At 39.6% G+C, this 27,798-nt stretch overlaps 3 protein-coding genes across 6 annotated transcripts; 2 read left to right on the top strand and 1 right to left on the bottom strand.

Annotated features, from left to right (window-relative positions):
• Nucleotides 1-443: 443 nt before the first annotated feature.
• Nucleotides 444-8,433, bottom strand: eloal (elongin A, like). 3 transcript variants are annotated; one of them, XM_051417064.1, is made up of 11 exons: nucleotides 6,392-7,335; nucleotides 5,387-5,443; nucleotides 5,175-5,287; nucleotides 4,147-5,074; nucleotides 3,974-4,067; nucleotides 3,718-3,885; nucleotides 3,523-3,620; nucleotides 2,300-2,480; nucleotides 2,036-2,150; nucleotides 1,392-1,498; nucleotides 444-1,233 (listed from the first exon to the last, which is right to left on the bottom strand). In XM_051417064.1, the coding sequence occupies exons 1-11, from the start codon at nucleotides 6,467-6,469 to the stop codon at nucleotides 1,172-1,174; spliced, it is 2,001 nt and encodes a 666-aa protein (XP_051273024.1). In that variant the 5' UTR covers nucleotides 6,470-7,335; the 3' UTR covers nucleotides 444-1,171. The 3 variants fall into 3 exon arrangements, 2 of the variants coding, with proteins under 2 accessions (XP_051273024.1, XP_051273033.1); XM_051417073.1 differs by having other exon boundaries at nucleotides 4,147-5,071; nucleotides 6,392-7,334; XR_007886818.1 differs by lacking the exon at nucleotides 444-1,233 and adding an exon at nucleotides 1,733-1,806 and having other exon boundaries at nucleotides 1,403-1,498; nucleotides 6,392-8,433.
• On the top strand, nucleotides 7,428-11,439 carry klhl31 (kelch-like family member 31). Of its 2 annotated transcripts, none has more exons than XM_051417087.1 (3): nucleotides 7,428-7,527; nucleotides 8,430-9,635; nucleotides 9,720-11,439. In XM_051417087.1, exons 2-3 carry the CDS (start codon nucleotides 8,461-8,463, stop codon nucleotides 10,450-10,452), a joined length of 1,908 nt encoding a protein of 635 aa, XP_051273047.1. In that variant the 5' UTR covers nucleotides 7,428-7,527; nucleotides 8,430-8,460; the 3' UTR covers nucleotides 10,453-11,439. The 2 variants fall into 2 exon arrangements, with proteins under 2 accessions (XP_051273047.1, XP_051273049.1); XM_051417089.1 differs by having other exon boundaries at nucleotides 7,451-7,527; nucleotides 8,433-9,635.
• Nucleotides 11,440-14,210: 2,771 nt separating this feature from the next.
• Nucleotides 14,211-26,480, top strand: gclc (glutamate-cysteine ligase, catalytic subunit). The gene is made up of 16 exons (XM_051417091.1): nucleotides 14,211-14,961; nucleotides 16,253-16,365; nucleotides 19,334-19,516; nucleotides 20,287-20,400; nucleotides 20,764-20,822; nucleotides 21,554-21,690; nucleotides 21,853-21,927; nucleotides 22,169-22,285; nucleotides 22,550-22,688; nucleotides 22,825-22,937; nucleotides 23,573-23,665; nucleotides 23,795-23,899; nucleotides 23,984-24,065; nucleotides 24,158-24,267; nucleotides 25,427-25,547; nucleotides 25,652-26,480. Exons 1-16 carry the CDS (start codon nucleotides 14,812-14,814, stop codon nucleotides 25,831-25,833), a joined length of 1,893 nt encoding a protein of 630 aa, XP_051273051.1. The 5' UTR covers nucleotides 14,211-14,811; the 3' UTR covers nucleotides 25,834-26,480.
• The last annotated feature ends 1,318 nt before the right edge of the window (nucleotides 26,481-27,798 follow it).

The raw sequence follows: 27,798 nt of genomic DNA on the forward strand, positions 1-27,798 counted from the left end.
GGTACTAAAGCAGGACCCACATGAAATCACATCCCACTCAACTCATAATCCAGCTGTCAAGGCTTAAAACATAATAGGTGCTGCCTTTCATTTCAATTTCCTAAAGAAATAATCATCCACTAGGATTTTTTCTTTCAGCTCCCTTTCAGGTCAGAGGTCAAGGTCATCTCCACAGCCCTCTTTCTGTGGTCCCCTTGTGGTAGGACAGCCTCACTGACCCTCAGGTCATTTTGTTACCCTCTCCAAGGAGGATTATTGGTGCAGTCTTAGTTGGCTGCCACAGGTGGTGCTGAAGGCTGCAGCAGTTTCACAGCCTTCCCTTTTAATATCTCAAACAGTTGTCCGAACATATCCGAGAAACAAAAATAGACAAGAAGGGTCCTTGAGAAGTGGCAGAGAGCAGATGCCCCCCCCCCAAATAAAAGACGACACCACAAGGAGGATTACAGGGAGCAGACAACAAGCTGCCTTCTTTTCATTATGTGGAACACTTTACTGACCTCTTTTCAGGATTGTTTGGCTCAAAATCAAGTGGATGAGAACACAGTTTGAACCCGAATAAACAACAAAACATCAACTGTTGTTAAACTGTCAATATATTTTATAGGTTTAATAGCTTGAAAGTGCAGTTCATGATCCATTCACATAAACCATTTGATAATGAAGGATTTTAATATAACACCAGCAACGAACCTAATGTATTGAATGTTACCTGTTCTAACGCTTAGATTTTCTCATTTTGATTTTATTCAATCATTAGTTAGAAGTGAGAGGACCACACTGATATCAAAACATTTGCATTCATCAAGATAATCTGAAATTTGATGTGTAGGACAGAGAATTTGTAAACATACAGAAAATGACATGCACTTCTGTACACATCCTCTAGAGGGAGCCACACCCCGTTAAATAACCTACCAACTGACCTCGGCTCAAACAGGCCAAAAGACAAAATATCATACAAATTTGCTCATTTCATTGTCCATTTAATAGTGAAGATAACTCACAGTTACAAAGAAAAGAAATATGGCAACTGCCCATATATTTACACAAACAACACAGAATAATCCAAAGGTGAAACACGGGCTTTCTATTGTTCAAAGTTAATGAATGATAGAGTGCACTTTCACCACATCCACACACTGTAAATAGCAAGATCATATAAGAGAGTTTATCTGCGTCCCAGCTGTTTCTTAAACGCCTTTAAGGACTTTGCCATCATTGGAGCAACTCCTGTGTGAACAGGAAGAAAGTAGATGATATGGTCAAATGTTAAGGATCTATATGTATACCTTTAAAAGACAAGATAAATATCTGAACAGGCCAGCTGGACTGGTTTGGAAAGTTGTACCAAACGAGCAATATTGCATCTACAATACTAAATAGCTCACTTGTTTTTTTGCGAGGGTCTTGTGTATTGCTTGCCCCTGAACTGGTGCTGCTGGACCTGCTGGGCTCATTACAACTCGGCCTGGGCCTGTTGTCCTGAACCTTGACACTGTTTAATTGAAGAAATAATAATCATAAGAGTGATTATTTACAAAACAATGCACACAAAATGAGCCTCCATCTACCACCAAATGTCGGCGTTACACTACAGCTAGTGAGCATAACATCCCATGTCGCAACAAAGGACCAAAGGCCGTCTCTAACCAGAATAAAACCAGTTTATCCAGCACATTGCTCCAATTCCTGTGTTCGGCTAAGCTCACCCAAAAAGCATTTCACCCACCGTTATCACGAGTCTCCGACAGATTATGACCCTGCTAAGCTGCTGTTGTTGAGTGATCACTTTGTAGTTAAGGGCTTTTATGTGGGAGAGGAGCAGAGCAAGCACAAGGCTTAGCAGGTGTTCATGTTTTGATAAATGTACAACTATTCCCCCCAGTATGGCTCCTATAATCTTTGGTTTGTTTCTGAACTTTATAATTAGAAAAACAACATAGCTGAAATTAATAAAAAAAACAAAATCCCACGCTAATCACAAAACCTGTGTAGATATTTCTCTATATTTAGGATGCTGCCTGAAACCCACCTGCACCTGAGCTGATGAGGCTGCTGAACAGCAGTTCCATGAATTTCCTGCTGAATTCGCACATCTCTCGGTGGCTTGGCAACAGTGTGAATAAATGCCATCTTCACCTGCCGACCTAAAAAAATAAATAAAAAGTGTGTTACAGTGTACAGAACATTATAAGAACTAAATAATATCTTTCTACAGCATGCAGTGTATATAAAACCCTTACTTATCCCATGTTAACTGTTATCACAATGGATGTAATTAGAAAAAGACTCTCACCTTTGGGTTTGCTAGAATGTGCAGAGACAATGCTTTTTGTCAGTCTTTGGAGTTTCCTCTCCCTCTCCTCAGACAGCCTGACATACATCTCCTTCCATGATTCATACTCCTGAAGTTTGGAGTCTTTAAAGTCCCTCTGACAATGTTTCCCCCATAAGTGGTCTGTCACTCCGACGTAGATCTGTGGAAACAATTACAGACCTTAGAGCAAATAAACTCCTGTATGCTCAAACAAAATGCTCCTCTTATCACAAATTTTACAATACCTATAATACACTTTTAAATATTTACCTTAAGTCTACAACATTTAGGTTTAAACCAACATACATTCAGTGGCCACTGTCGGTAAACCTGCTCATTAACATTAACATTAGTAGCCTTCAAAGCTCCTTAGCATATAGACAATTGGGTCAAGAGGGGAAGTTACTGTTCAACTAAACATCATTATAGACAAGATTTGTGATCTTATTGGATTATTGAGGCCAGTCGTGATGGTTCAAAGCTGCACTCCCTGGATTTTATTCCACTTCATGAAACAAATAGTACAGCTCAGTGAAGGAGGTCAGAGAAGTAGAAGGCAATAAAAAGCTCAGTGCGGTGTGCAGAAAGACATGATTGATCATTCAACTTGTTAAAACTTGCTTGGATGAGATACAGCAGCACTGAGATACAGCTAAGAAGTAGAAAATGAACAACACCAGACATAGCAGCTGTATATTTAATAAATAAATAAATAAATAAATAAATAAATAAACTAATTATAATTCATAAAACTATCAGCTGCAGTATCCAAACATGGACTGATGTACACAGTAAATATCTCTGCACACAAGACATCTTATAGGACAACTTACTCATTACAGTAATACTTCCAAGGGTCTATAATGTTGTTTAGATTTAATGAACTTGAATGGCTTCTCCTCTAAAAGAAAGTATAGTGCTCGCATTCACTCTCACAGACTGGTTTCCTCATCAATACAGTTCATGCTTCAGGGGAATCCACATGATTTCCAATACAATGTTAGCCTCTATCAGGCATGATTTGATGGCCATATTTCACCCTAAATAAATGTAGACTTAGAATATAACAGGATAAATCATGTCAGAGTCTATCAGTTTCAGCTGCACTAGAGACAAATAGGCTTAATGCAGTGCTAAGCAGTTGTACCTTATAGTAGTGGCCACTAAGTGTGCATCTGCACTAAATGTATTCACATTCTTACTGGGTTGCATTCTTCAACGCGTAGCAGCTGCTCTGGCGTACACCTCTCCAACACCGGCTCGAGGATTTCAAACGGGACTCCACCAGTTTCATAGAGCACTGAGAAGAGATCCCTGCACCTAAATATAAATCCAACAAACTGGCAGACTGATCAGAGCCCTGCAAAAAAAAGGATTTTCTTTTTGCTTTCACTCACAGTTAATATTATTCTGGAGTGTGCGGATACACTGTTGGTGCAAACTCATCATGGTTGGGAGGAAGACAGTCTTGGCACCAGAGTACACTTGCATCTTCTTGTTCAGTCGCTGACCAGTGAAGCCTGCCGACTCCTCAGAGACGTCATAGAAATCAGATTCCTTCTCAACTTAAAAAAGATTTTAAAAAAGGAGGAGAGCGTTAAGGATGAAATAACCAAGGTGGAAATAAAGCCAGGTTTGTTAGACAGACAGTACCTTTCCTCTCAAAGTAATCAACACTGGATGACTGGCATTCAGGCAGAACAGCAGGTAAAGGAATATTCATCAGGTCCATCAGAGACTCCTTAAACTTTTTAAATGAGGTATAATTAGTCAATATTTATCATGGCCTGCACTGTAAAAGCTTTAAGATCACAGTACACATATACCTGTTTTGGAGAGGTAACATTTATAGACATCACAGGTGACTTGAGAAGTTTCAGGCCAGAATCTTTAGTTTCTTCCTCTTTTACGGCAGTCTTGACCTTTTTGGGAGGTTTCTTGACTGCAGATTTTTCTTTTCTCTTGAAAACATTCTCGTCATAGTTCAAGCAAGATTCAAAAGACATGGAGGGCTCCTCAGGGCGGCTGTCACTTCCCTTGTCTTTGTGCTTTGTTTTAGCCTTTTTGTTTTTGTGTTCGGTATTTTCAGACTCTTGTTTGTACTTTAGAGTGGTGTGTTTCTCTTTATCCGTTTTTTTCCTTTTTTTGTTCTGGGCCTCGGAGCTCTCTGATATTCCTGAAGGTCTGTCGTCTTTCACATTGGCCAGTTTTAAAGTTTTTGGGAGTTTGTCACTGGACTCAAATGAAAAAGACTCTTTGCCTTCCTTTGGCGATTCTTTTGATGTCTTTAATTTCTTAGTTGACTCTTTTTCTGACCCTAATCTTACGCTATCAGAGCTCCTTTGGTTTTTTTCTCTGGAATCAGACCTGGATTTCTGAGGAATATCACCATCTCCTGATTTTCTGTTACTCTGGTCACTTTTCTTCCCCTTTGAAACAAATGTATTATCCATTTGATCCTCTTGGATTTCAATTTCCTTTTGCAAGACGTCATTCTGAGAGATACTCTGGTTTTTTTCTTGATTTTCATTCTGGTCCTCGTGTCTTATCTGTTCTTCACATTCTTTCTCCGTATCAGCTTTCACATTCCCTGTTTTAAATAAGACCTTATCTGAAAAGTTCTTGTAGTGAGATGTTAAGCAATTATTGTTTAAATCCTCTAATGTCAAACTTCCATTATTTGGACAGTTTTGGTCATCCAGTTTGTATTTTACAGACAAACTCTCTGACGCATCTCCATCTTCTGTGTGGCTGCTTAAAGGAAAAATGTCAAAATCATAAACCTTAAGCACAATCAATCATATTATACAGTATATTGTTAAATTAAAGTAAAAAAAAGTTGAATACACTTCACCTTGTGGATTCTTTAGGGACCAATCTTTTCCAACCCTTAACTAGCGACTTGGCCAATTCTCCAGCTTGTTCATGTCTGCGCAATGAGTTAACCGTTTTGCCAATTCCAGTTTCCTAACATATATGTGGGCAGAAGTTAATGCAGTCAAAGAAAATGTGACTTCCAAATTCCCCAAATTCATATGCAAATATATCAACACGAAATACACTCACAGCAAGAATGTCTAATGTGATATTCAGATCCTTGAGTTTCTGCAAAGTTTTTAGAACCTGCAAAGAGAGTAAACACATGGACACATTAACAATAATGTGCTTAAACATGGTTTTCATGCCTGTTTAGGACAAAAAGCAACTACAAGGTGAAGTAAACTGAAGTAAACCTGACCTGCCAAATATGGAAGTCCTGGTTTTGGATCACAGTTGCTGACTGTACATTCAGAGCAGAAGCTAAGTAAGGGGACCTCACACACCCACTTAGGCTACTCCTTTTACCTCGAACTATAAATGGATAATGCAACTGCTGGCTGATCTAAAGGCACACTATATAACTGAATCCAGTGTTTTCAGGTGGTGCAACTAAATTATCATGCGTTTAAATGTGATCTGAACACCTACACCCTGGCCAATTAATAAATCTATCTACGCGTAAAAGTGCGCCCACCCCCCACTGATGATGGACAGCAGCCATAAGTTGGACAACTGGAGGAGCTGCCAAATTTAGAAGCAAGGCACCTCCCATTTGAACAGCCCGACTCCAGAAAAGTGCTTCAAATGCTGTGCGGCAGTAGCGCACATGTCAGTGACTGAAACAGGCAATCAGCCTTTGTGACTGAGTGGGGGGGATGATCAAGGATGCACGAAATAAGAGAGAAAATCAAATGGAAGATGGTGGAATTTGTTTAGCCAATGGAAACAGAAGAAGCTCCGAAACGACACTTAATCTTTCTGGAGCAATTATTGGTTGGATCTTTGCACCTATGACACAAATTGGAGAGTGCATTTCAATTCAATTCAATTCAATTCAATTTTATTTGTATAGCGCCAATTCATAACAGAAGTTATCTCAGGACACTTTTCAAATGGAGTAAGTCTAGACCGAACTCCTTATAATATATATTTGCAAACCATTTCTGTCCTTAAAGGCAGCACATTCCCCCTCCATTACGCTGCGTTTATGTGTGCGCACTTAAATGTGAAATAAATGAACATCGTATCTACCGTAGCAGACTCTGCTGTGTCTGTGAGCTGAAGTTTGAACCGCATGACTTTCTTCACCACATCAGAGCTGCTGGCCATGACGGTGATTCACGTGCAACCGTCTACACACACCGGACAGCGCGCGCCCATTGATGACACTATTATAATGGGCGGAACCGATGGCCGAAATTAATGCGACGTGTATGGTTTAGAAATGATGTAAGAATTTATATTCAGGAGATAATGTTATTATAGATCACAAAATTACATTAAACCACCTCAATGAAATTTCCCCGAAGGCTCTTTGGGAGCTGCTGGCCCTTTGAATGGACATATTGGGCCACTAAAATATTTCTCATCCTTCAATCAGACGTGCTGATTGTTCTTTTGGATGACATAATGAATGACTCTTTCCTTTAAAAAATCCTTCTCTCCTTTCCAAGAGTTTACCCGAAGAGATGCATGACTTATATGATCATGACAAACTCAGATTATATGGAGAAAATTAATGTATTTTATAATGTGTATACCTTTCGGGTTTCCTCAACCAACACATCAGCCAAGCTATTATATTTTATAGAGCTGGACATAGTTGTTGGGGTCACTATCACCATTTTTCATGCAGGACTCTCTTGCCAACACTTTTAAATGTGTTGGCAATGAAGTGGTGCTCAAGTCTTCTGAGTGAGTGAGTGTCCTTCCACACTTCTGTTTTCTCCAATTACATTCAGATGATTCCCATTTAGACTGTCTAAAAGATCCCGTCCAACAATAAATCAAGTTTACTTTTATTTGAGGAGTAAAATCTAAACAAAGACAGGTTCTAGATACTAAAACAAGATGCTCTTTGCGTCACTGAGTGCAAATGAAATATGTCTAAACAATCGTCAAATGAAGCTCTTCATATGATGTCCCACTGAGGATATAGGTCGAGCCCCCCGCAGTTGACATCAACTGATTGGAGGCTATTGTAGGACACTATTGGGGGGGGGGACCTCTGCCACATGCATTGCACAATACTTGATTGGCACTCATTCCCTAAGAGGAGGAGTTAACTGCGTGTCTCTTTCAGCAGTGGTGACTGCTGCTCTCTCTCTCCTGCTCCAGTAACTGGAGGCACAAGCTCCTTCTTCACCAGCCTCAACTTCATTTCTCAGGTAAGTGGAGCTTTCCCATGCTTGGCTTGTATTTTAGCAATGAAAAGGAAATTTGGTGCAGTTAATGCTTCGGCATTTGTTAGTTGTGTTCGATTTGAACAAAAAAGCTCTTTTCTCACTTACTTGGGCTTCAAAAGGTCATTAAATTGTCTGAAGCTGTTCTTGTGGTAAAATTAGTTTTTACACATAGCTATGGTGACAGTAAGCTTAAGGTTTTCTAGGGTTGTGAGTAAATAATGTGAAAAGTGGCTTTTTATGAAACGCTTTTGTCTTTGTGTTATTTGCAGACTTATTCAGGCCAAGAACACAATTGAATCAAGAATGTAGACAAAAAATTAATAGTTGCCCTACTTTGAACTTAAAGAGTCAGAGGACATGAGGCCTGCTGTTCATGTCCCAAAGTCTATAAAAGGAACGTCATGGGTGAGCCGTCCAGCGTTGCTATTCCTGGACATACTGCTGATAAACTGTGACAGATGCAAAGAGGGACGTGTTGATGCACTCACTCACCCCAGCATCACCTGGCAGCACACATGTTTTCAAAGGTGTCAGTGGCTGGTTGTGTCTAAATAAATTTCACCTACTCCAAAATGTAAGAAAACATTCACCGTAGAGCCAAACAAGTTAAATGAACAGGGATCTGACGTTATTGCTTAGTTTGGAAAAGAGTACAAAGACATGGTACAAGGACAACAGGGCCTCAAGGCACATAAAATAATCTAGTTTTAACAATATAGGCTATTTTAATGTTGTTCAGTCTTGTGAGTGTGGGATACCCTTAACTCCTCTTTATTTCCAGCCATGTCGCTCATATTTTCCCTATCTGGCTGTCTTATATGACACTTTGTTTGTTTTGTTTTATTTATATTGTTTTATTTATTTTGTTTTATTGATATTTTCAGAAGGTTTGGGCTGTGTTCTGCTGCTACAGCCATGGCACCCAAAAAGAACAAGACGACCAAAAAGAGTAAAGGAGACATAAATGAAATGACCATAATGGTTGAGGACAGCCCCATCAACAAGATCAACGGGTTAAACACTCTGTTGGAAGGAGGAAACGGCTTCAGCTGCATTTCCACTGAAGTTAATGATTCTGTGTATGCCCCAAACCTCCTGGAGGGTTTGAGCAACATGAGACAGGAGAGCTTCCTCTGTGATCTAACGGTCGCCACCAAGTCGAAGTCATTTGATGTCCACAAGGTGGTCATGGCCTCTTGTAGCGAGTACATTCGCAACATCTTGAAGAAGGATTCGACTCTCCACAAGATCGACCTGAACGAGCTCTCACCGGTCGGCCTCGCCACAGCAATCACATATGCATACTCTGGAAAGCTGACCCTGTCGCTGTACGGCATCGGCAGCACTATCGCTGCAGCCATGCTGCTGCAGATCGGCACCTTAGTGAAGATGTGCAGTGATTTCCTCATGCAGGAGCTCAGCGTGGAGAATTGCATGTATGTGGCCAATATCGCTGATGCCTATGACCTGAATGACACCAAGAAGGCGGCTCAGAAGTTCATGCGGGAGAACTTCATCGAGTTTTCTGAGATGGAGCAGTTCCTGAAGCTCACCTACGAGCAGATCAGTGATTTCCTCTCAGATGATTCCCTGCAGCTTCCCTCCGAGATCACAGCCTTCCAGATCGCCATGAAATGGTTGGACTTCGACGAGAAGAGGTTGAAGTACGCAGCAGATCTCCTAACTCACATCCGCTTTGGCACTATCTCTGCCCAAGACCTGGTGAATCATGTCCAGACTGTGCCTAGAATGATGCAAGACCCCGAGTGCCACCGTCTCCTTGTTGACGCCATGAATTACCACCTGCTGCCATACCAACAAAACATCCTGCAGTCACGCAGAACAAAGGTACGCGGTGGCCTCAAGGTGATTCTCACAGTCGGCGGACGCCCTGCCTTGACAGAGAAATCCCTCAGCAAAGATGTTCTCTACAGAGATGCAGACAACGTGTGGAATAGGTTGACAGAAATGCCAGCAAAGAGCTTCAATCAGTGTGTGGCAGTCTTGGATGGCTTCCTGTATGTTGCAGGTGGTGAGGACCAGAATGATGCAAGGAACCAGGCTAAACATGCTGTTAGCAACTTCTGCAGGTAAGAAACTATTTGAGACTTTATTTGTCAGGTTAATTTGTATAGAATTAGAAATTAACTGTGAATCCCTCTCATGTTCTTTAGATATGATCCCCGCTTCAACACTTGGAATCACTTGAGCAACATGATCCAGAGGCGCACCCACTTCAGCCTCAACACCTTCAACGGCCTCCTGTTTGCCATCGGAGGGCGAAACGCTGACGGTGTTCAGGCCTCACTGGAGTGCTATGTGCCCTCCTCCAACCAGTGGCAGATGAAAGCTCCCATGGAGATTCCCCGCTGCTGCCATGCCAGCTCCCTCATCGATGGCAAGATCCTCGTATCAGGAGGTTACATCAACAACGCCTACTCCAGGGCCGTGTGCTCATATGACCCCTCCACTGACACCTGGCAGGATAAGAGCAGTCTGAGCACACCTCGAGGCTGGCACTGCGGTGCCACCGTGGGAGACAGAGCCTACGTCATCGGTGGCAGCCAGTTGGGAGGTCGCGGGGAGAGGGTGGATGTCCTCGCTGTCGAATCTTACAACCCTCACAGCGGGCAGTGGAGCTACTGCGCGCCTCTTCACACAGGAGTGAGCACGGCCGGTATTTCCATTTTGAACAACAGAGTCTATCTCCTCGGAGGCTGGAACGAGGGCGAGAAGAAGTACAAGAAATGCATTCAGGTTTACAATCCTGACCTCAATGAATGGACTGAGGATGATGAATTGCCAGAAGCTACAGTCGGCATCTCATGCTGTGTCGTCAGCATACCCACACGGAAAACACGAGAGTCCAGAGCCAGTTCAGTCTCTTCTGCACCAGTCAGTATATAAGGGTTTAGATGATGATAATGATGTAGTTTACATGTCTAAAGGTCTCCAGCTTTTCTGTTGCATAAAACTTGGTTCTAAACTCTACCAACAGTCCCTCTTTTTGGGGCCAAGTTGATCATTTTAAATGGTGATCAACTTTCTTTAGATGAGCACACATATGATAAAATCCAAAGATTACAAATTTGGGAACATGTAATTTTAAGATTTTAAACAAATTGAAGCTAATGCTAAAAAAAATTATTCTCAGAATGTATAGTTAATTATATAATTGGCATTATTAAGGTCAGTTAATGTTTATGATAGAGACAAACTGGACATATTAACATTTTTAAACAGGAATGTACTTTTGGGGCCAATCCAGACAGGATACTTAAAACTCAAATGAAAGGTATAAAAAAATGCTAAATCAATGCTGTTTGAGATTAATCTGTAACATAACTTTCTTTTTTTTTTTTTTTTTTACCCGGTGCCATACAATTAATAATACTGTGCTGTTTGTTTACAGCACAACCATTAATATTAAAGGATTCTGTGACAGTCTTGTTTATGGTGACTAAAGCTACTGTGATTCTCAGATACTACACTGAGTAATGAGAGGCAAAAAAAAGAGCTGGAGCTGGAGTAAGTGGTGGCACCACCTACCAGGAGTAGGTGCTTGTGGTTAGTGTTTAAACACACTGCACAGTAAGGCCGCAGTTTCTCTACATGTGTCTCATGTACAGCATTCAGTGGTCTTGTGTCATATGTTGTGTGATCGGCATTAACACTATCAGGATTCTGCTGGGAAAATGTTGGAGTGATGAGGGTTGAATGGGTTTAGATGCGACAGTAACAAACTAATTTTGTAAAAAAAAAGAAAAATATAACTTTGGAATAACGCTGTTGGCCTGGGCTTTCCTGGAGGTCAGTACTCATGAATATCCTGACTGCTCATGTCTTTTCATTTGTTTTGTTTGTTTTTAAATTAAAGAGATGAAGTGTAAGCTACTCTGAGCCATGGTCATTTATTGAAAATGAATTTTATTGGGTGGATTTTGTGAGGGATGCATTTGTGTGACACGGTTATTTAAAAAAAATCAGGTTCAGGTTTGTTTTTTACCACCATAAATGAACATTTCATACACGTACACAGGATTTTAGTTCATCTCTATTTGCCCTTTTTAATGGTGTTTTTTATTCTTTTGGGAAACTGTTGAAAATGCCACAGTACAGTTAACATTATATGACTTGACTGGACTGAAAGTGTGCTATGAAAAACTATGTAATGATTTAGTTTCACAAGATTTGCATAGTGTTTACTGCAGTATCTGTGCACCATGAGGAACAAGAGACGAGGCCACTGAGAGGGCAACATTTCCATTTTCCAGTTGAATCATGAAGGATGCATTCTTTACTTTAATCCTACATCAATGGTGTCAAAGGGAATAGATTAAGACAAAAGATAAATGTGTGTATTTCTTACATATCTTTACGTATTTACTTAAATACGGAACAAGAAGATAGCAGGTTAGTGATTCTATATTGTATATTGCCAATCTGAATAACCTGAAGCTCACTGGCATTGAGTGAAAAATCCTGCAGCTACTTGTAGCTGTTAATTCTGCCTCTAATTTGTTGTTAAACCACAAAAAATGTCAGCTGTTTACACTGTAAACACACTTTAAACTGTGAGAACATGTAACATGAGCCAAATTATTACATGAAAGGGCTATTACATTACGCACAATGCATCGTTTTTTGTGTACTATAGTCCATTAGTCCCACATTGTGAAATTTGAAAGGAGCAAGTGACAATGTGAAATTTAAGGAATTGTCATATAGGCAGAGGAGGCATTGCAGCCTATAAAATCAATGTTAAAGGACTTTTAGGACAGTTTTTTAACCATGAATGATGAGGTCCTGTTCAAATATAAAATCTTCTGCTAAGGTTTGAACTGAAACAGAGATTATTTAAAGTTTTGTCCTTGATTTTCACTACGATGTAAAGTGGGACTCAGGAGGGGAAAAAATGTAAAGGTCACATACTTCTGAGAACCAGTCAGAGTTGAGCAACATCAGTCAAATCTAATAAAATAACACCCACACAGACCTGAAGAACTCCTGATTGCTGTGTTTCACACCAACAATACATTTATATCATCTGTATATTATGTAAAATTTACACCTCAAACTCATGTTGAACAAGTTGTCTGTGGCTTGTTTCTGGAGCTGCCGTCGTGAACTGGAATTAAACTCAAACTAAACATGTCATGAGCTACCTCAAGATTTCCTATTGTCTTTTTTGTCTGTCTCTGCTTTAAACCTCCCCACCCTACTGTGATTGTTACTATAGAGAGCCATTGGAAAAACTGCAGAGTCATTACTTAAACTAAACTTGTAAAGACTAGTACAAACAGGATCTCATTAATCAATCCAATGGAAACCAGTAAAACCCAAAGAAAATAAACTGTCAGTGTAAGTTAAACCACATCCTTTTTTGGGCAGATGTCCGTACAGTTCAATGACCTATACACTTTTATCCACCCACATGTACAGTACACACAATCTATAACAGATTCAAGTGCTGTGTCATTATTACAATCAGCTTTTTGCTTCTATGATTTTGCATTCTAGTGCTGCTGATAAGTTGGTAGCCATAATATAGTCATAAACATGACTCATTCATTTGTGGTTGGAACTGATAAGACAAGATACCAACTATGCTTTGGGATCGTGACAAAACAAAAAAAAACAAAAACAAAACAGCACATGGCTGCGTCATGCTGTCATATTCTGGCGGGCAATATCAGTTTTATCAATCAATCTAAGGTTTAAAAGTTGAACTATGAACAGCTTACATACTGTGTCCTAAATCAATTAAATTGCCATATTAACAAATGTGCTTTTTTTCAAACACTGATTTGAGTTGGGGTTTTACAAGCAGTGAATTCCTTATGGCAGATTTTGCTCAAACAATTATTATTTGTGATACATTTACCTCGCCTTTCTCAAATCTTCACCAGTGTCTAAGAAGATTAAGAGAGTTACAACTACAGAAATAATTAGTTGATTAACTGATTCGTCAGTCAAAAGATAGGTAGGCTACTTGACAACAGTTCAATTCAGAAAAAGAAATTTGTCAAAAAAAAAATGTCAAACACTCTTTGGTCCCAGCTTCTCAAATGTCACCATTTGGTGCCATATATCCATGTAAATTGAATTACGGGGTGTTGGACAAAATAAGCTATATGAGAACATCAAATTTTACCCAGAATTAAAATTAAAAGGGGAAACTATTATGCAATTGTACTACTCAGACCAAACAGATCATAATGAAAATGTTAAACAGAAAAACAATTGAAAAAGGGAATTGGATACTGACATTATAAATGGATGTGAAATGACAATCCCTGAAGTGGAAAGTAAAAAATGCTAAAATTGAAAGTTTAAATGCACATTTGAAACTGGGAAGAGAAAACGTGAAGCTATAAAATGATCTTTTTCCTCCCTTCCTTTATGCATTTGTCCTTTTCCATTTGGCAACTAACACCAGGGCTATATAGTGAATTTTATTTGCGTAAAAAAAAAGAAGCAAAATATATCCCCACTCTATCACATTTTTCACATTTCACACTTGCTAACAGCCCCTGAACGCAGCACCGCCACCTGATCGACGGGTCAGTGGGAGGAGCCGAGCGAGCGAAGAATGCTGAGTCATAGTGACCTCACCACGCTCTACGCTCCGCCTGACGACATCACGTGTGTTGGCAGCACGTTCATATGCAACACAGACACACACACACACACACAAACACACACACAGACACACACACACACCAACTCTGGGAAGCAGATTGAATTGGGAACAACGACCTACCGGTTCAACTCCTCGCTGTCATTCCGTCACAGAGCCGCAACGTTAACAGCCTCCGTGTCCGAGCTCGGTAACAGGAGGAGCACTGACTAACTCCGTGAGGGGTTTGTTTCTCCCTCCTCCTCCTCCTCCTCTTCCTCCTCTTCCTCCTCGGGGTGACAGATACATCAGCTCCCGGGGTTTGAGCTTTATCGAGCTAACTCAAGACAATTAGCAAGTGATGAGCAGCGGGGCCTGCTTCTTCTTGGATGCCCGGCTAAGGTTACCGACAGGACACGCCGCTCCACAGCACCGAGAGCCTCCACACTTCAGCCTGTGAGTCACCCTGACGGCACCCGCCGAGGAGGACCCGGAGCTCGGCCGCTTTCATTTGTTCGGACCCGGACTTCATGCTAGCTCCGTGCGAGTTGGACAAAGTAGCTAGCTAGCTAACGCTCGGCGTGCAAGTTCATACATATATATAATAAATAAATTAAAATAAAAAAAGCAGCAGCCTCGTCTGTGCGATGGGTTTACTGTCACAGGGCTCTCCACTGAACTGGGAAGAAACCAAGAAGTATGCCGACCACATCAGAAAGCACGGCATCATTCAGTTCCTCAACATCTACAACAAGGTGAAGGAGCGTCAGAAAGATGTGTTGAAATGGGGCGATGAGGTAAGAAATGTAGCTTTTTGTTTTTAATTATTACTTAAAATGAACCAACTAACGTGTGTAAAGTGCTGCCTGTTCATGCCTCTTCTGTCAGTCTTGGTGAGGGTCGTGTATGATGCAATCCTGCACAGTCTTACCCTGTTTTTCTTTCTGTCACTGCAGGAATAAGCTTTTCAATATTGTCTAAACTGCGATATGCAAATTGCAAGAGCTGCATTGCTTTGATGAAAGGTCAAATATGTGATAAAACAGCGTTATAAAGAAGTACTTTTGGTGCTGGAGAGATGCTCTGTGCTACAAATATTGTTTTTAAAGAAGAAATTTAAGAAAACATGTTTGTTTGGCACAGACCCCCCAGAAATGTCACATTTCACGGATGATTTTAATAGATTTGTGTAGTGAAAATTACACGTGTGTTGCATAAAAGGCCATTCCCACATTATTCACATTATATGTCAAAATAATCTTAATATTTTTTTTACCATATTGTGCAGCACTGATGTGTAATACTGTAAGAATATTTACACAGGTTGCTGTCATTGACATGTTTCCAGTATACTACAGTTCATAATGTCTGTATGTAAGCTGTGATAGTCAAACCTGTTGTTATTGGTTACAAATGAAAACAGTTTTATTTTATTTATTATTGGATGAATCTATAATAACAGCACTAGTGTCTGGTACAAAGTCTAAATATTTCACAATAATGTGACTAAAGAATAATTCACTCCCTAACTAAAAGCACATGTTTAACAGTATGAGTAGGAGTATGGCAACTAATTCAGTTTCCTAGTAACTGTCTATTTAATATTAATAATCCAGGAGGTCACTCACTGATGAGTAAACTTTCACATAAAGCTTGCTTTACAACATAAGATATGTCCGCTTGCCTGTTCAGATCTTCGCTCCGTTTTTTTTTTTTTGTTTGTAGTTTTTTGCCCGCCACCAGCCCGCAAAAACTTCAGTGTGCTACAGCTTGAACAAAGTGTTTTCATTTCGAACAATGTGGAATGCTGTTGTTATAGATTAATCCCTCTTTCAGACAGGGGATTACAGGGTAGCAGAGTCAAAGTCAAGGAAACATAACTGATGAATTGGAATTGATGTGATGGCGTCCCAGTCTGATCTTGAAAACGTCTGCTTTGTGCTGTAGTCTAGCATGGATTGAAAAGCCTGATTTAGAAGTAAGAAGAGTACATTGAATGAATGAAACAGTGGATGTGATGCAGTGTTTGTGACCGTGGATTGATGATGTTTCCTGTTTTTGCTTTTTTTTTTTTTACTTTACTTTTAGGTTGAGTACATGTTGGTGGAGATGGATGACAAGGACGAAAAGGTTCGACTTGTCCTGAATGGTGGAGATGTTTTGGAAACTCTCCAAGACCAGGGTGAAAACATAAACCCCAAGTAAGTTATGTCTCCACATTCCTTCAGCTGAATATCTGATGGATTAAAAGATGTAATTGTTGACTGTTGAAGCCTGAACACAACTGGTTCAAGAGTCAGAGCTAATTTGGTGGAAAGGGTTCCTCCTGGTCACAAAAGTACCCAAAAGTTCCTGTTTGGATCCATGATTGCGCTCTTTGTGAACCATTCATTCATTCATTCAGTTTACTATCTCGCCATCACATTTGGCGCTTAATTAATCTTGCATGTATGTGCGCTACACAGCAGGTTGATATTAAAATATTACAAACTTATTTTCAATAACATTTCAGTGATCTCATACTTTCAGTATTTTCATTAGAAATGTTTTAGTATTTTGATGGTATTGTATGTTTTTAATGAATTTATTTAAATAAAATATTTCAGAGCGTGCAAACCACCGGTGGCACACAGACCATAGTTAGAACCAGTGATCTAACTCTCTTTATATGGTCTAGTTTTAAAGGAGGAATTTATTATGATAATTTTTATCATATTATTTTTTTGGCTTCAATCTTGTTTCCTTCCTCCCCCCAATACAACAACATACGTGGTTCAAGCCAAAGTTTTCTTCCTAGAAGTAATATTCAGAAATAGAAACACTTAGATTCTTAATCTCAATGGCATTTAATAAAATAGCCACACCTCAAATACCATCAGCTGTGGCAGTGCTGCTGTTAGTATGATGGTTTGTTTTGGATCACAATGAGCTATTGAGTGGCCGATAATGATTTAGATTCCATCTCGTTGAAAGATGTCATTCATCATTAATAAGTAGAGATAAGACTCTGTATAAAAGGTAAATCAACATGCATCACTTACACTGGTATTTGTTCTGTTATCACTAAAGTCACTAAACACCCACACTGTTTTATTTTGGTTGGTGAGACTTTCTCAGGAGTAAACGGATCCTGTTTGATCCTGTTGATGCAAAAATATAAACATGAACAGCGAAAGGAGAAATAAACCCCAATATGATCCTGAGATGAACTCCTGTAGCTGCTAAGTTAAGGGTTGTTTTTGTAAAACATACAAACAAAGCGGATGCTCTTCAGCTGCTGGATATTCAACCATTTGGTTTTTTTTGTTTGTTGTTGTTGTTGTTGTCGAACTCTCCGGTTACTCTTCTGCACTTTATTTTCGTGGCTAACTCAAACAACGACACCCCACATGAAAACAAATCAACCTGGTATTTATTAGAAGAGCGTCACTCAACTTCAGCATGAACAGACCCTTTAATCAGACATAAAGCATGTAGCAGTGCACATCTTTGCACACTAGTGGCATCTAGTCATGTGGTTGCAGGAAAAAAACAATGGCTGCAAAAAAAACACCCTGAACTAGAGCCAGTGTTCTGTTTGTCCCTTCTGGGCTGCTGTAGAAACATGGCGGTTAAACATTGCGGCCTCTGTAAGGTAGGACCCACTCATTCTGTAGAAATAAACGTTTCATGTTAAGGTAACAAAAACACAACTTTTCTTATATTCGGGTGTTTATACACTAATGAAAACATACCTATGAATATTATATCCAGTTCTGCCAATAGATCCTCCTAACGACTAATATAGAGTGCGGTCTCTAACCTGGTGGTCCCACTGAGGGATCCAAAGAGACATTTTTGCAGCAAATGGTGAGAAAAGTTATATAAATTTCTGTTACACAAAGATGTGTATATATATATATATTTTTTTTTTTTTTTAGCTTTTCTCTCATATTTTCTTTTTTCCCAACTTTAAGGACTCAGGCAGCGTTGCCCTGTAGTCAAACTGCCCCTTTCTTGTTGCCACGTACTGAATTTGCCTGCAGGTCCAAATGCCGCTGACGGTCAATTTGACTACCAAAGTCACCGTTCATTTTTCATTCATATTACATAAGGCGACTGACATACAGGTCCTGTGTGCGTTTGCTCATGTGCAGCACACTCGTCAACTAGTCAAACAAGTCCGATCCCTTCAAACACAATGTTGACACGTAAACAAGTCTTTACTTAAGTTTTTATTTGAGCATCAGTTTTAAGAATCTCACAAGTTGCATTGTCACATACATCTCCTCCCAGGTAATCTGGAAAAACAGGGTTGTGTGCAAAAGAGACTTTGTGATGAGTTCTTCCTTAGGTTAGACCAGTTTTTGTTTCCTCATTCTCACTGTCAATCATTAGGTGCTGTTTTACAGACACAAAATAATGATTCCCCATCCCGAGTTCAGCTCTTGTTGTTTGTTGGTTTCAAACTTCTGAATTTAATATTTAAGGCCCACTGTGTCCCAGAGGAGATTCACTCTTCGTTATACCCTCCCCATTATTTATATTTATTAACATAATTATATCTTTTTATATGTATATAACATTCCTAGAACATCAGAGAGCTGCAGGAATTTTATTTAGGCAAGTGTGCATTCAAAATCAAACAGAAATCTAAATCTAAAAAAGTGATTTAAACCCTTTTTTCACAAGTTAAATACCTAAAACCACACAAATGTAGAGGTGAAGTGAGGTTGTCAGGAGATCTGTCCGGGATATTAATCAGAGCCTCTCCTGGGAATGCCGTGCTGTTAACTGTAGTGACATTTCTTTAAAAAAGAGGAATTCTCTGCCGGCGGTGTAAATGTGTTTGTACAAGCTCATGAGTGTTATGCTTGCACGCTGTCCATGACGTCGGTCTAAATCTGTGGAGCCAACTTCACCCCGGGGAAATACCAGTGGCAGTGGGAATAGTAGAGCCGATGCATTCCTCATTACTGCCCCTCTGTCGCACACACCAAAGAGCACGCTCTGGAGCACAAATACGTCGCGTTCGTCTGCCCTGCCAAGATTATGGCTGACATACGATAAAGAGAAGAGCGGTCAGTTTATTTAATCAGAAAGGTCATTGTGATACGGAGACCAGGGCGTTTCCTTGCGGACCTAATAAAAGCAAAATGTTTCACACAACACTTTTTATGTGTTTTGCAGTCACCCCACGCTTTGGAGACCAGAGTATGGCAGCTACATGATTGAAGGAACTCCAGGGCAGCCGTACGGCGGGACCATGTCAGAGTTCAACACCGTGGAGGGCAACATGGGGAAGAGACGACGAGAGGCCTCATCGGTCCTGAACCCGAATGAAACCCTCTGCACCATCACCTCATTTCCAAGGTACTTTAACCATCTGTAATAATTGTTAGTGGAGATAAGAACAAACCAAAAACAAACCATAGTCCATAGTTTGATCTACAGCCCGGCCGTTGTATGCAGGATGTTTTATGGATTTTATAAGTTCACAATATTGACTTAAATAAAGTGCCTTTACCTTTTGAAACAGTGTTTGAGTGCATTTAACAGTGTTGGCAACAAAAACGTAATTTAATTGTCATCATAATATTTTAGAGCTTCAACAATTAGTTGATTAATTGATCGACAGAATTTAATTGGCAACAAACGTTAGTGTGGATTTATCATCTCAGTTTTTCCCTAGCATCTGATTTTAGTTTTCTATCGTATTTGATGCTTTTCTCTAGGGGTGTAAGAAAATATCTAATAATATTGTATTGTGATCATTTGTTTTGTCATATTGTATTGGTTCTCAAAGACACTGTATTGATTTCTGTGTGTAATTGCTAGGTACCCCTGAATCATGATGCATATCGTGTTGCCAGATTCTTGCTAATACACAGTTCTACTTCTCTCTATACTTGAGTACAAACTGCATATCTTTGAGTTTTGGACTGCTGGGCAGACGAAACAAGACATTTTAATATTGTCCAAACAGATCTTGAAAAAGTATTATTAGTGTTTTTCTCTGTTTTTGAGACAAATCAATCAAGTTAACTGAGATAATAATTCTTAATCAATAATCATTGATAACAACAGTTATTAGTTGCAGCCATATAATACTAGTTGTATGTTTGTTTTGATCCTTTGTTTAGGTTAGGTTGCCCAGGTTTTACCAAACCAGAGCACCGGCCGACCCCTGTTGAAAAGGGAGTGTCCAAGTCACTGTTTTTCCCAGATGAAGCCATCAACAGACACCCGAGATTCAGGTAGGCTTCTTGCTTCTGACTTCAGGACAGCGTGCATATGTGTGGTTGTTCACTGATATCGTTTTTAATCTTAAAAAAAAAACATCAATTTACAAATAAATTGCAGGATTATTGCCTCCTTTGGTCATGATGAGCAGAAACAGCTAATAATTAAACAGATTATTATAGAGGCTATAAACAATTAAGTTGTTCTTAATTCGGTTTCATCTTGAAAAAAATCCAGCATCAGTCAGGCTGTAGTATGCGGGTGTGATGGTTTTCTTCTTGGCTTATTGTTAACTGTAGGTGCCAGTCGGACGATACATGCGTGTTCCTTCCTTTGCTTATACTTGACTGCATGTATGTGTGGATTTGCTTTTTCAGCACCCTTACCAGAAACATACGTCACAGAAGAGGAGAGAAAGTCGCGATTAATGTGCCAAGTAAGTCCAACTGAAATTAAATTACATTTTGTTTGTCTGCTACAGCATTAACATCTGCTCTGTAAATCACCTGTCATCTCTTCTCCTTTGAGAAAAAATCAGAAACCGAAAAAATTAAATACATTTAAGCTTTGCATTACTTTGACAGAATATCATTAGTTCTTCGTCGGCGTAGAAGTTGACTTTATTTCGATGCAGCAAATTAAATCCTTACATAAAGCAGCAGTGTTCGACTGAATTAGCCAGACAGCAGCCTCATACATTAACATAACATTAGCTTTCCTGCTTTCCTTATCGAACTAAACCAAAGCTTTACCAGGGAAAAATGCATTGCTAACTTCAGGCTGGTTAGCTAATTAGCTGCGGCAACAGTAACATTAAACAGTAATATTTAAACATACCTGTAAATGTCACTTTGGTTTGATTAGATGTTGGTGTTTTCCTTACTGTTCAGTACCACTAACACCACACTGTCTGACCATGACCTGAACACTACAGTGCAGGTTTTACCTTATCTCTCATTCCTTTCGGTGTATCACCCGCACTCTGGCAGCCGGCCATCCACATGGCCATCCAAAAAGAAAGCATTTCTCATATTTTCCCATATATAATTAAAACATGACTAAAAGATGACTAAATGTGATTTCAGTTGGACTTTAAAGGTTTTGATGTATTTCATTTGCCTCTCAGACTTATAAATAAATACAACACTATTCCTTTTTGTGTTTCAGTCTTCAAAGACAAGTGCACTCCCTCTCCATTTGTGGAGGAGTTTCCTGAGGATGATGGTGAATCTGCGAGGGCGGCTCTGCCTGATCATATCTACATGGACGCCATGGGCTTTGGCATGGGCAACTGCTGTCTCCAGGTACTGAACGAACAGAGTCTTTGTTGCCTTTTGTTTTCAAACAGTGATGTAATAAAGATGGTGTAACCTGGACTATTTTGCCTTTCAGTAACTGCAGCTTTATAATCCCAATAAGTGAGTTATAAATGTACTTCAGCCTCTTTTTTTATGATGCTTTTGCAGGTGACATTCCAAGCTTGCAGCATTGATGAGGCAAGATACCTTTATGACCAGCTAGCGACATTCTGCCCTATAGTGGTGAGTGGATAAATAAAACATGTGCTTCCTGCCATATATTATGATTATTTACCTGACCTCTTCTTCAGCTGGACACTAATATAACTTATTATCTATTAATCAAATCAAATATTTAGAAAGTAACTATGAGCATAAGATATTGACAGATAAAAAGTTACGGTGAAAACAGACTGGATTGACTAAAACAAACACTGTTGTTCTGAAATCTAAATAAAAATATAGTAAATATGGCTTGTTACAGATGGCGTTGAGTGCGGCCTCGCCCTTCTACAGAGGCTTTGTATCAGATAATGATTGTCGCTGGGGAGTTATCTCTGCCTCGGTGGATGACAGGACACAAGAGGAACGTGGGCTAAAGGTGAGCAGGCGGAGCTGAAAAACCATAAAACTAATTTGTTTTAGTAATTTCTGGGAATGTGCTTTGTTTAGTTTGAGCTCTCATATTAATTCTGTGTTCCACTTATTGAGTGATTCAGTCAGAATTTCAGACACTTGCTTCTCTCACCACTAATGAGTGTCAGTGTGACCACTAGTGACCACCTAGATACTACTAATAAAACTGTTTAGGCTTTAGGTTTGTATTTTGACAATAATGCATTAAAATGACTTTTTCCTTTTGCAGCCGTTGAAAAACAACAAATACAGGATCTTCAAGTCAAGATACGATTCAATTGACAGCTACCTGTCCAGCTGTGGCGAGAAGTACAATGACATTGATTTGACGATAGACGAGGAGATCAACAAGCAGCTGCTCGATGCAGGTACTGTCATCTGGAGATTGGAGAAACTGATATACAAATGTATTAACCGTGCTGTCATCAATAGAAATATACCTTCAGTCACAATTCCACTAATGGATGCTTGTGCAGTAAAGAGTAATCCGCTTTCTGTGTATAGGAATTGACAAGCTGCTGGCCCAACACATAGCACACCTCTTCATCCGAGATCCGCTCTCTGTCTTTGAGGAGAAAATTCACTTGGATGATGAAAACGAGTCCGATCACTTTGAGGTGAGGTTTTTCTGTATCCCTCCAACGTCCAGAGTGTAACATTTAGAAGAATCTATCGGCATAAATTGAATATAATAGTCATAGGTGTTTTCGTTAGTGTATAATCACCTGAATATAGGAACCATTGTGTTTTTGTAACCTTAGAATGAATCGTATTTAACAAACCAAACTCTAGATCAGGGGTGTCAAACTGATCCGTGAAAGGGCCGGTGGGGCTGCAGGTTTTCATTCCAACCATGCAGCAGCACACCTGACTTGGTTCATTCAATCAACTGAACTGTCTTCACACAGTCATTTCAGGTGTCCTCTTGCTTGATTGGAACAAAAACTTGCAGCCACACCCACCCTTGATTAAAGCGTGGGTGTGGCTGCAAGTTTTTGACTGTGTGAAGACAGTTCAGTTGATTGAATGAACCAAGTCAGGTGTGCTGCAGCCACACCGGCCCTTTTACGGATCAGTTTGACACCCCTGCTCTAGATAGTTCTTCGCAGCCTCTGTAGTTCTGTAGTTACACCACTAGATGCCACTAAATCCTACACACTGGACTTTTTTAAGCACATTCTTAGAAAAACGGCAAACCATGTGTAAAAGAAACAATGCAAGCTTGTATTAATTCAAACTTGTCTTTTTGCAGAACCTCCAGTCGACCAACTGGCAGACGATGAGGTTCAAACCTCCGCCTCCGAACTCCGATATCGGCTGGAGAGTTGAGTTCCGCCCCATGGAGGTAATAACCAACGGCACCATAACTTAACTCAGACTTTTAGTTATAATCTATGTTTATATTCAATGACATGACTTAAGAAATATAGAAAAAAGCGTAAGTTTAAGCTTTATTATTGCTTTTATTTTTCAGGTTCAGCTAACTGACTTTGAAAACGCTGCGTACGTGGTCTTTGTCGTCCTGCTGACCAGAGTGATCTTGTCCTATAAGCTGGACTTTCTGATCCCTTTGTCAAAGGTAAAAAACAGCCACACAAAATAAGATAATATTTAATTAATGAAGTAGGATATTTGGGTCCTAATGATGTATGTCTTTCATTAGGTTGATGAAAACATGAAGGTCGCGCAGAAGAGAAACGCGGTCCAGGAGGGCATGTTTTACTTCCGAAAGGACATCTTTAAAGGTGGGTAAAACAAAAAGTGTCGCTTTAGGTTGATGCTTATGTTGAATGCCTCAGATAGCAGCAGCTGATACATTTGTATTCTCCACCAATAGGCTGCAACCCGGGCCTCGATGGCACTGGTTCTGCTCAGAACGGCTTGGAGACTGATGGTGGTAATGAGGAATACATGCTGATGAGCATTGACACGATCATCAATGGAAAGGTGATTATTGTCGTACATTTGATGACTTTTGATTTCTTAGTTATGCTAACAGCCTTGATCAATGGATGATAATATTTACGTTTCACCACAAACTGACATATCAACTATTACAATAACAACTATTAGAGGGATTGCCATGACGTCTTTTGACATTTATAGTCCCCAGAGGATGAATCTTACTGACTGTAGTGACTTTTCCTCTAGCGCCACCATGAGGTTGACATTTGTGGTTTTGAGTAAAACGTCTCGGATAATGTTTGATGGATTGTGATTGGAATTTGATAAAGACATTCATGTTCCTATCAGGATTACTTGGAATAACTCTGGTGATCCCTTGACTCTTCATGTAGCCTCAGCTGAACTTTTTGTTCAGTGCTAATTAGCTAATGTTAGCCTTCTAGCAGACTAAACTAGGATGATTAACATTGTAAATATTATACCTGTTGAACATATTTTCATTTAATTTACTTAAACATATTTATTTTAAAACTGCTCATGCCAGGCTCTGAATTGTAATTCCGAGTCAGATAGATATATTCCCAGTAACAATATGTTTACTTGGTGAAAAGAACTAAAGAAATGTGAATAAAATGGTGCATAGCAACCATTGTTTAGTAGTTTCATCTAAATAAAGTCCAATATTAATACAGATATCGTTAATTTAGTTAAAAGGAGCTTATACAGAGAATATATATGTTTTATTTATCTGGTTTTACTTGTTAATGAATTGCAACAAATATGTAAAATAACAAAAACTAGCATATTTTTACTATTTAAACGATGTGGCTACAAGGCTAGGCGTGTTTGTGATAGGGTTGCGATGATATGAGATTTTCACAGTATTATAGCGACCCAGAAAATATCACAGGTTCACTGTATAACAGTGTCGCACCCTTATAGCTCACCTGGTAGAACTGGTGCCCCATGTACCCAGGCCGAGTCCTCTCTCCTGAAGTGGAATAATGGGAAGTTGTCCTGGTGTTCCCATTCTGTAATGTGTATCAGTGCTGTAGTGAAGACCACCTTTGTTGCAGCACTGGCCTTTAATAAGTATTTAGCTTAAACCTCTGCTGTGCTTCACAGAGCTGCTAGCGTGGCTGTACTCTCTCAGTCCTGTTTTAATCTATAAATTGCTGCTTTCTGTCTTTCTCATCACCAGGAGGGAGTATTCCAAGGGCTTATCCCGATCCTAAACTGCTATCTGGAAAACATGGAAGTTGATGTGGACACCAGATGCACCATTTTGAATTATCTAAAGCTCATCAAGAAACGTGCCTCAGGTAAATTTACATGAAAGGACAAAAGTTAATGTTCTCACAACCCCCAAGATTTTCTGTTTGTGCGCCGCTGAGCCATAACTCTTAATCCTGCTGATGTGCAACAGGCGAGCTGATGACCATGGCCAAGTGGATGAGGGAGTTTGTCGCGAAGCACCCGCAGTATAAGCAGGACAGCGTCCTAACTGACAAAATCAACTACGACCTGTTCAGGAAGTGCGACCGGATTGCAAAAGGCGAAGAGCAGTGCCCCGAGCTCATTGGAAACCCGGTCAACAGATTCAAATGAGAAGCGCCGTAGGAAATGCATCGTCGGTATACAAACTCGCATGTAAAAAGACCAAATATGTGGCTCAGAATGAAAGTGGTCCAATTTTAAGAGAATGCAAAAACAGCATGTGTGTGCGTGCGTGTGTGTGCGTGTGTGTGTGTGTGTGTGTGTGTGTTGCAGGAAACACACCTGCATCAAAATGTATGTATATATATATACTGTATCAGATTTTTATGATTACGAAATTATTTTAATAGGGTTAAGACATGCTGAAGGTTGTGTAATAGAAATCAGATGTGTATTTATTTTTACTCTGGAAATTAAGCCTATCTGTGTGAGAATGTAAATGTAGCAAAGAGTTGTACAGTAGTCTGCTTTTAATCCTGTGTTCTGTAAATACTGTACTTCCGCTCTTTAAAACATTAACATCATGGGGTTTTTTTGGGTTGTTGTTTTTTTTGCTGGATATGAGCTTTCTTTGCATTTAGTAGAGATCTTTTGTTTGTTTATTTGTTTTGGGGGTTTTTTGCATTTTAAGAGGAATGTTTGTTTTGCTCTGCTGTCAGTGTGTTGGGACCTTGAAGGTAGTGATGCATTCAATTGGAAATGTTGAACCATTGTTTGCGATATGATGCTGCTTCAAAAATAAATCTGTAAAACGGTAAGTTAATCAGTTTTCTGACATCTGCTTCAGATGTTTTATGGAAGGCTTTTTTTAAATTTAGGGAATGGATTAAATGTTTTATATGTTGTTTGAGCCTCCTCAAAATCCGTATCAACAAAGCATGATGATCAGCCTTCATGATCACGTCCCTCCAATCCCTCCAACTAGCCATATTAGCGGCATTTTAAGCCTACTGGAATGCCTGCAGTCAGCACATTTACATCTTTTTAATTATAGCAACCAAAGCTGCTAGTCTCAACTACAGACGTATACATAGACGCCACACTGGCCACCATATTGGACCAGGCATGACTGGTCTGTAAACAAATACTTGTACTACTAATACTACTAACGTTTACATTTCTAAACCAATTTTATTGAGTCATTTTTATAGTCAAAGGTTTATGATACATGTGGAGCAGAATCTTTTGTTCTAATTCAATTCTTCTCTGCATATATATCAAACAAATATAAGCATTGTAGCTCTTTATCTACCTACTAAATCTTACACACTTGACCTTTTTAAATAAAACGCATCCATTATGTGGTTAAATCCCTCATTGACTGACTGCAGCCATGTTAGCACCTCTCAGACTGTATTTAGGCCACAGTGCTTTGAGCTGAATGCTAACATACAACTGTTCAATAACATGTTCAGCTAAAAGATGATGTGTCAGTTGTGTTTACAGCTGGTTTCTGTTGCCCTCAAGTGGCAAACAATGAGACCTTAAGGTTTGGTCTTTCATGTTCACAATGGCAATGCTAACATAAAGGTGTTAAGTATCTAGTGTGTTCACATGGTAACATTTGCTACACAAACACAATCTATAACTAAGGCTAATGGGAATGTTATAATTAGTTCTGTATAGGTATTTGACCATAAAGTAAATTATCGGACATGTTATAATGTTGACCCGGTGATGGTGCTAGATGAACAGTTAAGGGATCAAGGTTCAAAACGAAGTCTTCATCCTCTGGGGACCATGAATGTCATTACAACATGTTGTGGAAGTTCATATAATAGTTGTTGAGTCTGGACCGACGGACAGACGGGACATTTTTGGAGCCATGCTGTTCGGCTAAAACAATGGTACAAGGAACCCCCACTGGCACTCTTTGAAGGGGAAGAAGAAAAGAAAATATGCCTTCATCCATGGGAAGGGTGTGGAGTAGAAAATACAATCATTAGGTAGAAAGTTAAGGGGGGAAAAGCATTTTTTAATAGAAATGGGCTAATACATTGCAGAAATATACGAATTATCTGTACAAAACATTCCATAATAAGATACCTGAACATGTTCATCCACAAGATGGTGGCA

Source organism: Dicentrarchus labrax, unplaced genomic scaffold (assembly GCF_905237075.1).
Source record: "Dicentrarchus labrax unplaced genomic scaffold, dlabrax2021, whole genome shotgun sequence".
In the NCBI taxonomy this organism is placed as follows: Eukaryota; Metazoa; Chordata; class Actinopteri; family Moronidae; genus Dicentrarchus; species Dicentrarchus labrax.

Bases quoted from the DNA above. Each gene is read 5' to 3' on its own strand.
- eloal (XM_051417064.1), bottom strand. From the start codon at position 6,469: ATGGCCAGCAGCTCTGATGTGGTGAAGAAAGTCATGCGGTTCAAACTT. The intron at 3,621-3,717 runs GTGAGTGAAAGC...ATCTCTTCTCAG, and splicing joins ACTCCAGAATAATATTAACT to TGCTCTATGAAACTGGTGGA. The intron at 1,499-2,035 runs GTGGGTTTCAGG...TCAATTAAACAG, and splicing joins CCTCATCAGCTCAGGTGCAG to TGTCAAGGTTCAGGACAACA.
- klhl31 (XM_051417087.1), top strand. From the start codon at position 8,461: ATGGCACCCAAAAAGAACAAGACGACCAAAAAGAGTAAAGGAGACATA. The intron at 9,636-9,719 runs GTAAGAAACTAT...CATGTTCTTTAG, and splicing joins GCTGTTAGCAACTTCTGCAG to ATATGATCCCCGCTTCAACA.
- gclc (XM_051417091.1), top strand. From the start codon at position 14,812: ATGGGTTTACTGTCACAGGGCTCTCCACTGAACTGGGAAGAAACCAAG. The intron at 20,401-20,763 runs GTAGGCTTCTTG...TTGCTTTTTCAG, and splicing joins AACAGACACCCGAGATTCAG to CACCCTTACCAGAAACATAC. The intron at 21,691-21,852 runs GTACTGAACGAA...ATGCTTTTGCAG, and splicing joins TGGGCAACTGCTGTCTCCAG to GTGACATTCCAAGCTTGCAG.